Raw genomic sequence first — 13,710 nt, 5'->3', positions numbered from 1 at the left:
CCATAGTGGTATTACCCACAAAGATAATGTTCAATAAGGAATTGGCATTACGGCGGTTTTGTCCCTCCTAGACCTCGAAGATGTTTGTTCTCGTTAGCTATACATTACACAACAAAACAGCACCGCAACAATCGAATCGGTCAAAGTGGAAAGATCGCAAATTCAGATTGATAAATGTCAAAATTCAATCTGTCGAATTCAAAGATATTTTATAGAAAGCGTCGATCTGTCATTTTCATACATATATCAATCGTAAAATACCGATCGGTGCTCCCAAAGATGGTTTACAAATCAGATTGAAAGTCTTGCCTATTACATTGACAAATAATCATGAATCAGATACAGAACTTTGAGGCCCAGACCTAAAATGGCTTTAGCGCCGTTTATTTATTTTTTTGTTTGCCATCTGTGAGACTCGAGTCTAGGCACATTTAACTTAGCTAGATTTCGTGATGGGTTTAATATGTGTGTTTAATAGGAGGAATCCTAAAGACTGATCTTATGACACTAGCCGAATTTTTTGGTGAATATAAGAGTTTTCATTATGTAACAATGCGAAGTAAATAGCCTTGCCTATGTATAGAAGGCGATAACATATGAAACCTTCAACAACTGAATTCCAGGCATTAACAGCGCAAGATTTAATTGTTTATTAACATATACATATTAGCACCTGTTTTATCATAAAGATACAAGATAGAAACCAAACTTACCCTTACCCGACTACAAAAAAGAAGGTTATCGGTTTGATCTGTATGTATGTATTATTATTGTAATTAGATTTTTTATAGAACAGGGGGCTAACGGGCAGGAGGCTCACATGTTAAGTGATAGTGTGGGTGTGCCTATGGACACTCAATGTCAGAGGGCTCGCGAGTGCGTTGCAGACCTTTTATAATCGGTACGCTCTTTTCTTGAAGGCTTACTAGACTAGATAATATTTAAGAATGATGGTCTATTTATGCTTTCAAGGACGTGTTTCTCGAAAACTTTTCGGCATACCGCAACAACCTTTGATTTAAATCAGGTATATAATTTCAAAACTAATTTAGGGAATGTTTCATTAAAATCGGTTTAGTAGTTTTTATCATATGGATATCTACGAATTTAACATTTACAAATTCTTTGGAATTACTATTATTTAAATGCTTTAATTAACTCTTAATTCGATGGGAGAAAAAAAAATTTAGTTAATTAAAGTTTGCGGCATTAGAGCTACGCGGAAATTAAAAGAAATTCTTCGAAATTGAGTTTGATCAGATAACATTAGAGACACTGCCATACAATTATTCACTTAATATCGCGTTAATCATTGAAATCGCTACTAAAGTTATATTGAAACTTAAAGATGACTTAAAGATTTTAATAATTTCCGTTGGCAGTTCTATTGAAATTTCATTCATTTGAAGTTTATGGGTCAGACATGCATGTCTACTCGGCTCGGAGATAAAAAAAATAAACAATAGTAAAATGTGCCCGCCCGCCCATTATTCATTCTGAAACGCATGAATTGTCTAACTCTATGCGAAGGTAGTATTCTTTCAGCTCATAGGGATTGTGGAAGTGGAAATAGTGCTTAAAATTAAGTTTTTAAAAAGTTGTGAAAATATTTGACGAAGGAGTTCGTGTGTTTTGTACAAACTAATCTGAATTAGCTTTTGTTTGCTTAGGAAACATCGGTTTTGAGTACATGAATGTTTTAGTAATACAAATATACAATATTGCTTATATTGATATTTAGACGATATTTTTTTTTATAGAACGGGGGGCAAACGGGCAGGAGGCTCATCTGATGTTAAGTGATAAAGCCGCCCATGGACACTCTCAATGCCAGAGGGCTCGCGAGTGCGTTGCCGGCCAAAATAATTAATAACATTCATTTAGATACTTCTAAACGACAAACTAGAACATAAATTAAAAAGACAAATACGGTTCTTAAAAATTGCAGCAAAGATTTCGTATAAGCGGCGGGACTTGTTAAAAAATACTTTATATAATAATCACTGTTTAATATAGTGTTACAAATTTGTGTGGTTTACCTTTATAGAAAGAAATAGGAGGTGTCGAAATGTATCAGGGAAGCGGTACTTATGGGCAGAATTTACTGTGGGAACACATGCCGTGCATAAAACAGAACATAGTTAAACTATATGATATGTTCCCAAAACATGTTTTTACCATAATGGATGGTACTCCGCGAAGTTTTATCAAATGTTGATCATCCTCGTTACTACGTGATCCGTTAGTACGTGAACTTATGTTATAACTGATTATATCATCCAAATTGTACAACATTTAATGTAAATAAAATGACACAAAAATCGCAATTAAAAAAAAGTCGCACGATATCCTTTTTCTTCCTATAATAATAGTTAGTGCGATTACTGAAATCATTGGTTTTACTAGATGTAGAGTTAATAATCTAAACCATTAATTACCGTTATCAGTGCTTTAGGTTTTCCTGTTTGACTTCGATATACATTACCGCATTTTACACGCTTATCAACATGCTACTAATTTGGGAAGAACCTTGTATCAATTTAGCTTTTATACGGGAATACTTTGCATTACAAAATTTCATAAATTTCACCTAATTTATGTATTGGAAAGTATCAAATAGTAAAAGTACCTTTAAAAGTAAAAAAGTATCAAAGAGGTAATTATTTGTTTAACCTTAACCCCATGCCACATCCATGATCAACATGTCTCATTAACAAAGATATTAATAATAGATTCCACGTTATTATTTTACTTCAAAGGATAACTTAGATTGGTTCTTCATAATCTCGCTTTCATAGACAATAGATATTTAAGTATCGATACTAAGATCAAATTCAACTTATATACTACGCTATTAAAGTATTATTCAGAGTCCCCAACGCTGAATAAATATGCGTCCATTTTTTATTCAAACTACTGGATTATTCTATCATTTTCCCTCTGTTTATTTTAAAAGCGTTCTGAGAGGTATAAAGGATGTTTCTAGGTCATCGAGCTTAACGCTTCAGATCCTTCTATATTTACCAGAGCCCCAAGCTTTGCCTGATTAGACTTAACACGCACCCACTTCACATATTGATTGGTCTCTATCAGGTAAAAGTTAGTGTCAGATAATACTTGACACCTATTGGTTGTACTAGCTGTTGAGAATAAAAAAGAAATTACACAGAGTGTTCCAAATTCAATTAAAACAATTGACATGCGTTGATTATATCCATCGGCTGCATAAACCAAAACCTCATGAGCGAAGTGTTTAAAATTCGATAAATAAAAAAGAAAGTGTTTTTATTTAATATTGTAGTGTTGCAAGTTTTTATAAAACGTCTTAACTTAAGCACTTAAAAGTTGTTGAAAAACGTTATCTGTTATCACTAAGGTTTTATGCCTGGGCTTGCTTATTTTCGTTTTCTTAGTAAAATTAATTTTTAGATGTGAGCTAACTATAACAATAGCGGTTTTACTTCTATTCAGCAGATTGTACATACATTGTGATGACCAATATAACTTGAACCGGTGTAACTTCTCCTATCAATTAGATTGCGGTGTCATTTCCGATGGTTATTGTAACTCGCAAGCTATGCTACATACTGTTGGGTCTCCTTGCACTGATATTCATATATTGGTTCATAGACTTGAAACGTCTGTGCTATAAACTTGTTCTACATACGTTCTACATTTCTTGTGATATGCTGAAACTTTTGATGAAGTTGGTTGAGTTGTATTGACGATGGGTAAGTTGTTTGTGTAAAGCCATAGTAACAATAACTGTAATGATTTATATGGGATTAGTCCAAATGTAATAGAATATACATAAATAATTGAATAATTAAGAACATTGAACCTTTTTAAATGATTGTGGACTTTATAACATTATGGTTCTAATTTAGCGTTTTACTCGAAACTAATTAACGCTGTTATTTCAAATTGGATCTTAAGACAATCGAATAAAATCTAATTTTCTACGGTTATGTATCACAATTTTTTTGTCTACTCGAAGTGTAAGATTCAATCTCGGGACTTAGCATTAAGCCTGACTCCCGGACGTCAAAAATATATTGGATTTTGTCATACGGCAGGCGCAGTTGGCGCTGTTTCTTTTTTGAATCTCACCCGTAGCGTTAAGTACAACTTCCATATGTCAATCCCATTACGTTCTTGAAGTAAGACTTAGTACTATGTTTTGAATCAGAATCTTTAAAAAAACTTGTGTACTTCAAAACCTTACTTTTTTTGAAGTGAAACTTCTTTATCGGGGTTGGAAAAAAATTTTGTGTAACTTTTTTTCGTTACGCGTCACATTTTTCGGTTACGCGTCACATGTTTCGGTTACGCGTCACATTTGACCGTTACGCGCGTCTTTTTCTTGTCCCTACTAGGGTTGATTCAAAGAGCTTCTAAACCATTAATAACAAAAATGTATAATAACGATAACAATGATACTAAAAATTCTATTACAATTTATGAAATTCTGTAATAATCTTAGTGGTAATAAGGTAAAATGAAATAATTGTATTATTTGTATTCAAGTCTGTGATATTAAAAGCCTTTTGTTAAACTATATCTAATTTAACTTTATTTAACCAATTTCTGTAAAGTTGCATATAGATAATTTTTAGAAAAATAAGGTCATAAAGAAGTTTCACTTCTAACGTGTGTACACTAGTACACGCACATTTTTTATTTTTTTTTACCTTCTTCCATTTAGATAATAATAATAAAATTTATGCCCACGTGAGTACCTAAATGTCGAAGTTATGAACGTAATTTAAAAGTAAATCTTTTGTCTTAGATATAGAGCATATTATCTAAAAAATAAATGTATTTCTAGCATATCTATGGAATGCTTTTTTACAGTCGCAAACAAGATTTTATACTTAATTTTTTATTTAGGCGTTTCAAAAATATCAAAAGAGATGGAATGGGCAGGCGCTTAAACAATAATTGTTTATTTGTGTACGTTTCCTAAACGTACGGGTATCTTCTTTGAAGTCATTGTTTTACCAATGAAATGATGAATGGTTGCGTAAATTTTTAGAGAAAAAATGGACAAATGAATTAAAAAATATCTGAACGTCTAACAAAATTGCAGCGCAGAGTAATTAGTTTATTGTCAGGAGGTATAAAATATTTTGCTAATTTAACAGTATTTCGGGACCAATTGAACGAAAAAGTCACCTTGGACTGACCTTAATTCACGTTCCTGAACTATAGAGAGAATTGTTTCTTCAAAGTATAAACTAGCGGACTGGCTTATCCAAACAAATAAAAGTATACACGGTAATCTATACCATATCATAATGGAATAGAAACCAAAATCCCACGAGCGAGAATTTAACAATGAAAAATTGAATGCTATTATGAATCGCGAATATTTTTCGCCTCAAATTCAATTGTCGTTGTGAAGCTTAATATCCTTTGTTGAAATTGTTATTTTGAGGAAAAAGATAATTAGGAGGTTTTTATTTCATAAATATTACTTAAAATATATTGTATTATTAAACTGAATGGAACATTAGAATATATTAAAATATAAAGATCTTGCGAGTTGCACATGGCGTCTTCATAGCTTAGTTGATGGTTGACTAATACAATCTTGGAGGTTGATTCCCATCGAAACAATATAACGCTAAAACTTCGAACAGTCCATGGAAATAATATATACGTAGAACGGACAACTTTTACAACGTTTACCCTAAAAAACTCCCGAAAATTGCTTGACTCCACTCTTTATGGTGTAGCGCTTCAGGCACCAGTTGTTTTTTTAGTTTATTTATAAATGTTTTAGCAATAATAATAAAAAAAAACAGTTTCGTATAGTTGAAAAGACGCAGAAAGTGTTCATGTTCTATATACTGGACTATGAACAATAGTACCCTACTGCAGATTTTTGTTTGATGTCCGGACTGCAAAGGGCCTTAGATATTTGTAATTTTCGCGTACCAAATGTTTGGCGTGTTTGGCGTATCCTCTAACCGCTGCAGGATTTTATTCATACAAATATTTGGCACAAACGTATTACGTTAGCCTTTTTACACGCTTTATATTAGCTTCACCTGTATGTTTGTATGTATGTAACCGAGTCCTTTGGACTCGATTTGGACCCACTTTAAACGGACAGATTTTATTCAAATTTTGCGCACCTGTCAAAGATCGATGACAATGCAATAATCCGAAAAAAAAAATTATATGTAGTTTAAAAAAACTAAAAAACACGCTTTTAAAGCTCTGTGCCATATTTTTCGTCTATCGAGCAACCCACGCTTTTTCACAATATTACCAGTATTTTTTGTTCATTACCATTTTCAGCCTAAATTAGGAATTATTTTTCACTTTTTAGTTTGATGTGCTTTAAAAGCGTGTTTTTTAGTTTTTTTAAACTATTATTTATTTACATTGGCAGTAGTACAACATGTATCTTATCAACGAATTCATTTTCCAAACCACTCTTTTAGCCCTAAAAGTTGTATATGTCGCACACAAGTGTCAAAACAAAGATACCACAAAAATTGTAATCGAAACAGGGCCCTTGATGTTAATCGATCGCAATGCATTATGTATATAGTTTCAATTTTTAATTTTGTTTCCAGGTGTCGTTGCATGGGGGAAGTCAGGCATCAAAATGGGAGACAGCTTCTTGCACCTGGGGGACATAGTATCCCTCTATGCGGAGGGCTCGGTTGCTGGCTTTCTCAGCACTTTAGGGTAATTATAAGCGTTATTAAAGTTAAAATTGCTTCTCGACACTCTGTACCGTGAATTTTAAAATATGTTTACGGCAATGGTGCTAATTCTTGTTGTGAAATAGTTATGAGGTCATATTTCTGAGTTCAAGTATAGAACGTCAAATATTCGATTTTATTAGGATTAGGGTCTGTTTCACAATGTACGGATAAGTTCTACATAAGTTCCAAATAAGCTATTTATTACTTATTGGTAGGATAAACACTATTGTTGCGTTTCACGACTGTCAGATAGCGCTATTCGTCACATAAAGTCTTAGAGTATTAAGCCAGAAAGGAGTCGCCTTTACGCGCGTCCCCCTCTGTCAAAGTACGAACCCGCTGGACATACGCGTTATATAAAACTGTTTCTCGACCCTTCCGCGCCATTCCGGTATGACGCTTGTTAGTGTAAAGAGCTCCGACAAAAATGACTGGATGCAGTGTATTCGGCTGTAAAAAAAGGTCTGACACATCGAGTGTACAAAAAGACAACGTGACATTTCATCTGTAAGTATTTTCTTAAGTAATATTATCGTATATTATAAGAATACGTGAAAATCAAATAAATATTCATTGCCGAGTAATGCCGAGTCAATGTTGCCAGTTTATTGCAAAGTTCCGAACTACGACGTTTTTTGTGGCTTAATTTTTTTATTTGCATATTTTTTTTACTAACAGATGGTACTTACATAGCGATCATATTGTTCAATGACTTAAGTAAATATGCTTTACTATTGATTAGTTGTCCTGTTCGTGGATTCGCTCACAAGTACTTTGAAGGTTTACCCGACACTTCAAATTTTCTTATTATACTAATGTCTTTAATTAATGAAGAAAGGACGTGAAAAATTATAAAAATTTATCACATGAATTTATCCTAATAATGGTTATTTTCCTAAGTTGGTAGTTAGCCACACCAACGCCAGTTTACGTCATTTACGTAGAGAGGGGACACATACTATTTTTTTATCGATAAATTATTGAACGAATGAACAATATAATGTAATTATGGATACATTTTTTTAGTTTGAAATAAAACAGTTTTATTATAGATTTCCAAAAGACCCTATCCGTCGACAACAATGGATAAAAGCTTGTGAAAATCACAGAACATGGCTACCCAAACGTACAAGTAAAGTTTGCTCCGATCATTTTGATACGTCATGTTTCTTGTTGCTGGCTAACAACAAAAGAAAATTAAAGGAATCAGCAACACCTAATTTGAAATTACCAAATGTAAGTTATATCTAGTTTCGATGCAAACATGTAGGGATCTGTAATAACGTATTATGTATTCCATATAGTTTTGAACATCCACTGGAGTAACTAAAAAACGATTAATTGCTTTTCCAACACCAATGTATACCTATTCTTTACTTCAATGTATACCTTAAAAAAACTTACTTTACTTCATGTTAACAAAGTATGGCGCGATTTGTTATTGAAGCGCAACTAATTTTGTAACCGTGTTTAAGATTGATAGAGACATGTTATTGGAGTGGGACGCATCGCCTTTCAGACTGAGTATCAAACACCAGTAAAAACCGGTTCAAACACAGAAACAGGGGTTCAAACTAAGCACAGGACGCGCGCGCTTCAAGTCGACTGCAATTCTACACTATCCGTGTGCAGTCACATAGATACAAAGCTCAACTTACGCCTCACGGACTGTAGTAATGTTATTTTATATGTTATTTTGTAGGCTGACTTCGAAAAACCAACCGATTGCCAACCAGCAAAAAAAATGAGATTTGAGACTGAAACCTCGGCTAGTTCACCACCCCACTCCTCAACTTTTCGCTCTGAGTTATCAACAAATCATGTTTCACCTACTACAAGTACTAATGTTTCTTGTTATAAATTGGACCAAGAAACACCAAGAATACGTAAATTAAGAAGAATAATAGTTCAAAAAAACAAACAAATTAAAAGACTTCAGTCGAAAACACGATATTTAAAAAAGAAAGTTGCTAGTTTAAAAGAAATACTTGATGAGTTAACCAAAAAATCTTTAATAGATAAAGAAAATAGAAGAATTTTGGAAGCCATAGGCGTGGAAGAGACCGAACTAATAAAAAGGCAAATTATAAAAAGCAAAACTAGAAAATTACCCAGAGTTAAGTATTCTCCTGAATTAAGATGTTTTGCACTTACATTAAATTATTATTCACCTAAAGCCTACCGTTATGTAAGAAAAACATTCGGAAACTGTTTACCAGCGCCGCGTACATTGTCAAAATGGTACAGTACTATTAACGGTCGTCCAGGCTTCACAAAAGAGGCACTAAATGCATTGAGATTGAGAGTTGACAGTAATACTGGCAAAATCTATTGCTCTTTGATAATGGATGAAATGAAAATAAAAGAATTTACCGAATACAATTCTAGTACCCAAAGGCATTACGGATACGTAGACTACGGATTTGATTTTATATCGGACAATTCCGATAAAGCCACTGATGCTCTAGTGTTTCTATTGGTGGGCATCAATACCACATGGAAAGTACCTATTGGGTACTTTTTAATAAAAGGTATGACTGCTAACTTAAAAGCTCGACTTGTCACAATAGCGTTCCAGCTCGTTCATGAAACTGGTGTTGAAATTAAGGCGTTGACATGTGACGGCACAAAATGTAATCTTGCCATGGCTGAAGAATTGGGCTGCTGTCTTGATCCACTAAATTTACAGACTAAAATATTAGATCCTCATACTGGACAAGAGATTTTCTTTTTTCTAGATCCGTGTCATATGTTGAAACTGGTTAGAAATGCGTTTGAGTTTTACGAATATTTTTTAACTTATCGATCTGGCCATGAAAAAAAAATAGAATGGTCATATATCACAAAGTTGCACCAACTACAAGAGGAAGAAATGTTTTATTTAGCCAACAAATTAAAAGCGAACCATATTTATTTTAAGTCCAAAATAATGAATGTCTCATTGGCTGCCCAACTTTTCAGTCAGAGCGTAGCTGACGCATTGATTTTTTGTGCTGACATTATGAAGATGCCTTCTTTCAAAGAAGTAACTCCAACCGCTGAATTTTTAATTTTAATGAACGATATATTTGATGTCCTCGATTCAAAAACTTGGTCCAATGCGTACAAACAGGCATTAAACTCAAAAAACTATCAAAAGGCATTTGACCGATTAGATGAAGCAAAAGCTGTCATAACTAACTTATCTGTGGTTATTCCTAGGGGTAACACATTAAAAAAAGTAAATATATTAAAATCTCCAAGACACACAGGTTTTTTAGGTTTTTGCGTGTGCATTGAAAGTGCAAAAAAGTTGTTCAAAAGTTTAGTGTTAGACCAAGGCACAATACTTACGTATCTGCCCTTACATAAGATCAGCCAAGATCATATAGAATTTTTTTTTTCCAATGTTCGTAGCCATGGCGGGTATAATGATAATCCCACAGCGCGACAACTCGAAGCAATATATAAGAAACTATTGGTACACACAGAGCTAAACCGAAATGAACGAGGTACAAATTGTATTCCTTTAGAAAAAATATCAATTTTAGATTGTTCTTCAGGGATAAAAAAAATCAACGACACATCTTTGTCATTCTGTATTAATTTAGAGGCAGATAAACAATTTTCCATCACAGAGGAACAGATACTTACAGATATAGATAGCTACACATACTTATCTCCTTTCGGCGAGGAAGTAGTGAAATACATAGCGGGCTACGTGGTTTTTTCTATCATTAAAAAAATCAAATGCAGTATCTGCGTCAAGGCTCTTTTAGGCGTGCAGTGTAAAGAAAGCTTGATTTATCAAAAAAGTAGAGGTGGCTTAATGTATGCCTCAGAAGAGGTAATATCTTTATGTCGCTTTTGTGAATTCGAGATTAGAGCCACACTTACGTCGGATAAAAAAGTTGATCCTAAATACAACACTAAACGAATTGTTATTCAAACTTTAAAAAAACTTGTAGGGAAAACATTCTTTCATTCTATTGAGGAACATTATTTTGACAACGATTATGTGACGCATAACATAGAACTGGCAAAGGTTGTTATGGAAAAATATGTAAACACGAGAATCACTTACCTTTCTAAGAAAAAGGATCCAAAAAAATGTATCCGTCATATATTCACAAAACTCATTCACTTCAAAAATCAATAAAAAGTTTTGCTGGATTTGCAGATTTAAATAAAACTTATCAAAATCCGCTATTTTGTAAGTAATAATAGTGTTCTTATTATTTCATACATGAAACTAGTACCTAGTATAAAATAAAATTGTGTTTTCTTATGTCGTTTCAAATTTTTAAATTCAAAATCATCATGGGATTTCTATTACGCTATTTAAAAAAGTAGTAGCAATAAAAATATTTTTTTTTAATGTCAAATGATTATACAGTTACATGATGTTTTCATATAAATAAATACTTTGATTGACAATGTGTTTAGAAACCCCCTGTTGTTCTTTTTAACCTCTTTGTAATAAATATTTTTTCTTAAGTACGTTGTTTTAATTGCCTATTTTATTACATTTAGGATGGAGCGTCATAGAGGAGACCAGCGCATAACTTCTTCTAAATATTAGCCGTATAGTAATGTATTGCAAATTTTCTCTAAAATATTTTAGAAATGCTATAAACACTTTAGAAATCATCGCTAACATACTCTCCTAAGGTGCAACTGTCGCAAAAACAGAAAACAGAAAGAAAAGAAGAAGAAGAAAGAAAAGTCCAATGTACATTCAGTTGTTTGTTTAAATAAAATAAATAAAAACATGGAGCGCTAGTGTCCTTCTTGATGCACTACTTCACCTTAGTGAAAGTTAATGAAGCCATGAGGGACGGTACCCAAACCAAAGTCCGTTATTAGCTTGAGTCACGCAAGAACTTGACACTACTTATCCTTATACACACTGAAACTGACCAATTCATAGAGTTTGGGTACAGTCGCTTGTGGCGCCATTAGTTCACAATTTGCCACCGCATGTGTGAAAAAAAATTTTTTTAGAATATTTCTGCTATTGCAGAATAGAATGAACAACTGAATGATTGAATAAATAAATTTTATCGACATTCCTTATCGACATGGTGGTAGCTCTAATTATGTCGGGATTGTTGCGTATGTGTGCTGTACATGTAACGTGTAAAGATACGATTTCTTTAAATGTGTGCGTTGCGGTTACTCTTGTGTAGGCAAATTAGGTTTGTGTGCGTGTGTACAAACATTGTGCAATTTGTTTCTGTAGTAAAATTTTGTCTGTGTGAGTGCCTCGTCCCCCGCCGATGTTTTGGCAGAAAAAATAATTAGCATCGTTCGAGTGATGGCGTCTCCTTTCTGGCTTAATACTCTAAGCATAAAGTCCATCATAAGTTATGAGTCCGATGAATGTCAAATAGCACAATTTATCTTCCAAATAATTTATGTGTTGCATAACTATTTGGTATTTTATCCAGACATTGTGAAAAAGTAATTTAAAACTAATAATATTTGTAAATATCGACTTGCTTTTGTGCCAGAACGAACTAACGACTAACTTTAAATATTAATGTAAACAAAAACATACTAGAATTAGCAGTAATGTTTTAGTTAAGAATATTTTAACAGAGATTTTACTTTTAACTCTTAATTACTCGTTATGTTTGCTTCGTCTTTAATATTTATTTTAATTTTATAATTATTTTTCTCTTATTAGTGATAGATATAAAATTTGACATTGATTTTTGTTATTTTATTTATATATTATTTCATTCTAACTTTCTTCTACCTTTTTATTTCTTTTACAAACACTGTCAGAAGTTCTTCGGACTGGTATGGTTTAGTGTGAATCTGTATCCTTTAGTTCTAGTAGCGCTAAATCTAGGAGATTAGTAGAAGTAGTAGTTATATTGTGTTTTTATTTCCCTTAGTATTCATCTATTTATTTATTTATAAAGTTGGCCATACAGAAACTTAGATTAACATAAATTTTATGGTCACGACGGAAAAAAAGGTAACTCACGTTTTACTTTAAGCATAATTAAGTTTAAGTTGTATTAATATTGCATGTTTTTATTCAACTCTAATGTGTACGTAAAAACTTTATGAAATTTTTTTGAACGTAACCGGAGGGAGATTTATTCTTTTAAATAATAGTTTTAACTAAACGAGCAAGTGTTAAAAGCGCACATAGAAAGTCCATTAGTGCTCAGCTAGGATAGAACCTACGACCTCCGGGATGAGAGTCGCAGGCTGATATCACTAGGCTAACACTGCTCATTAAAATTTGACGCTATACATTATTGTTAAGGTTTATCACTTAAAATCATGGTAGTGCTATTATCACTATTGACTTTCGAGCATATTTGTGTTTATATCGCTAGCAAGATGATGTCTATTTTATCACATAAACATATAATCATAAATACAATAAACAAAATACTAAACAGGAATCTCTGAGAATGACAATTCAAACTCTCACATATGTTCACAGAATCCGATATAAATAAACCAAACAAAAAACATAATTGGATTTCTAAATTGAACTAGGGTGTTGGCGTATAACGTGTTCCTATATATAGCTATACTCTGTATTCTAGATTTTGTAGTTATATAGTCTATGCTATGATGACGTTGTCAAATTAGTGACGTATTTAGTATTTATAGTCTCGTAAACAATTGATGGAAGACGCAAGGCCTACAAAAAATGTCAGCATGTTGCAGACCCTCACACATTCCATAAAACAGTGTTTACCAACCGTTTGTCCCTAGTCATAATTTAGGCTCGGGTTCTATATTTAAAATTATTGTATTTATAATTATTGTATTTCGTATATCCGTAGAAAACTTTCCAATTCCCTATTTGTCGGGATTAAAAAAAAACATTTCCGATTATTCTATTTAATCATTCATAATTTTAAGAACCGGCCTAAACGTTTGCCGCTAAATGACGAGTCATACCACGTAAACAAACTTCAAGTTTTTTACGTGTTAATTATCATTCTTAAATTACACAAATACATACATTATGTTTTGA

At 32.8% G+C, this 13,710-nt stretch overlaps 1 protein-coding gene across 8 annotated transcripts in view; it reads left to right on the top strand.

Annotated features, from left to right (window-relative positions):
• The window catches only part of LOC125057148 (inositol 1,4,5-trisphosphate receptor), a 59,574-nt gene that overhangs the window by 2,850 nt on the left and 43,014 nt on the right, over window positions 1–13,710 (top strand). For all 8 annotated transcript variants that reach the window (XM_047660639.1, XM_047660636.1, XM_047660638.1 and 5 more), the window contains one exon: window positions 6,588–6,702. In XM_047660639.1, coding sequence (XP_047516595.1) covers window positions 6,620–6,702 — 83 coding nt within the window. In that variant the 5' untranslated portion in view covers window positions 6,588–6,619. Of the gene's footprint in view, window positions 1–6,587; window positions 6,703–13,710 lie in introns of those variants that run through there.

Source organism: Pieris napi, chromosome 16 (assembly GCF_905475465.1).
Source record: "Pieris napi chromosome 16, ilPieNapi1.2, whole genome shotgun sequence".
Taxonomy (NCBI): Eukaryota; Metazoa; Arthropoda; class Insecta; order Lepidoptera; family Pieridae; genus Pieris; species Pieris napi.
Note: the sequence above shows the minus strand (reverse complement) of the source record. Positions and strands in the feature narration are given on the sequence as shown.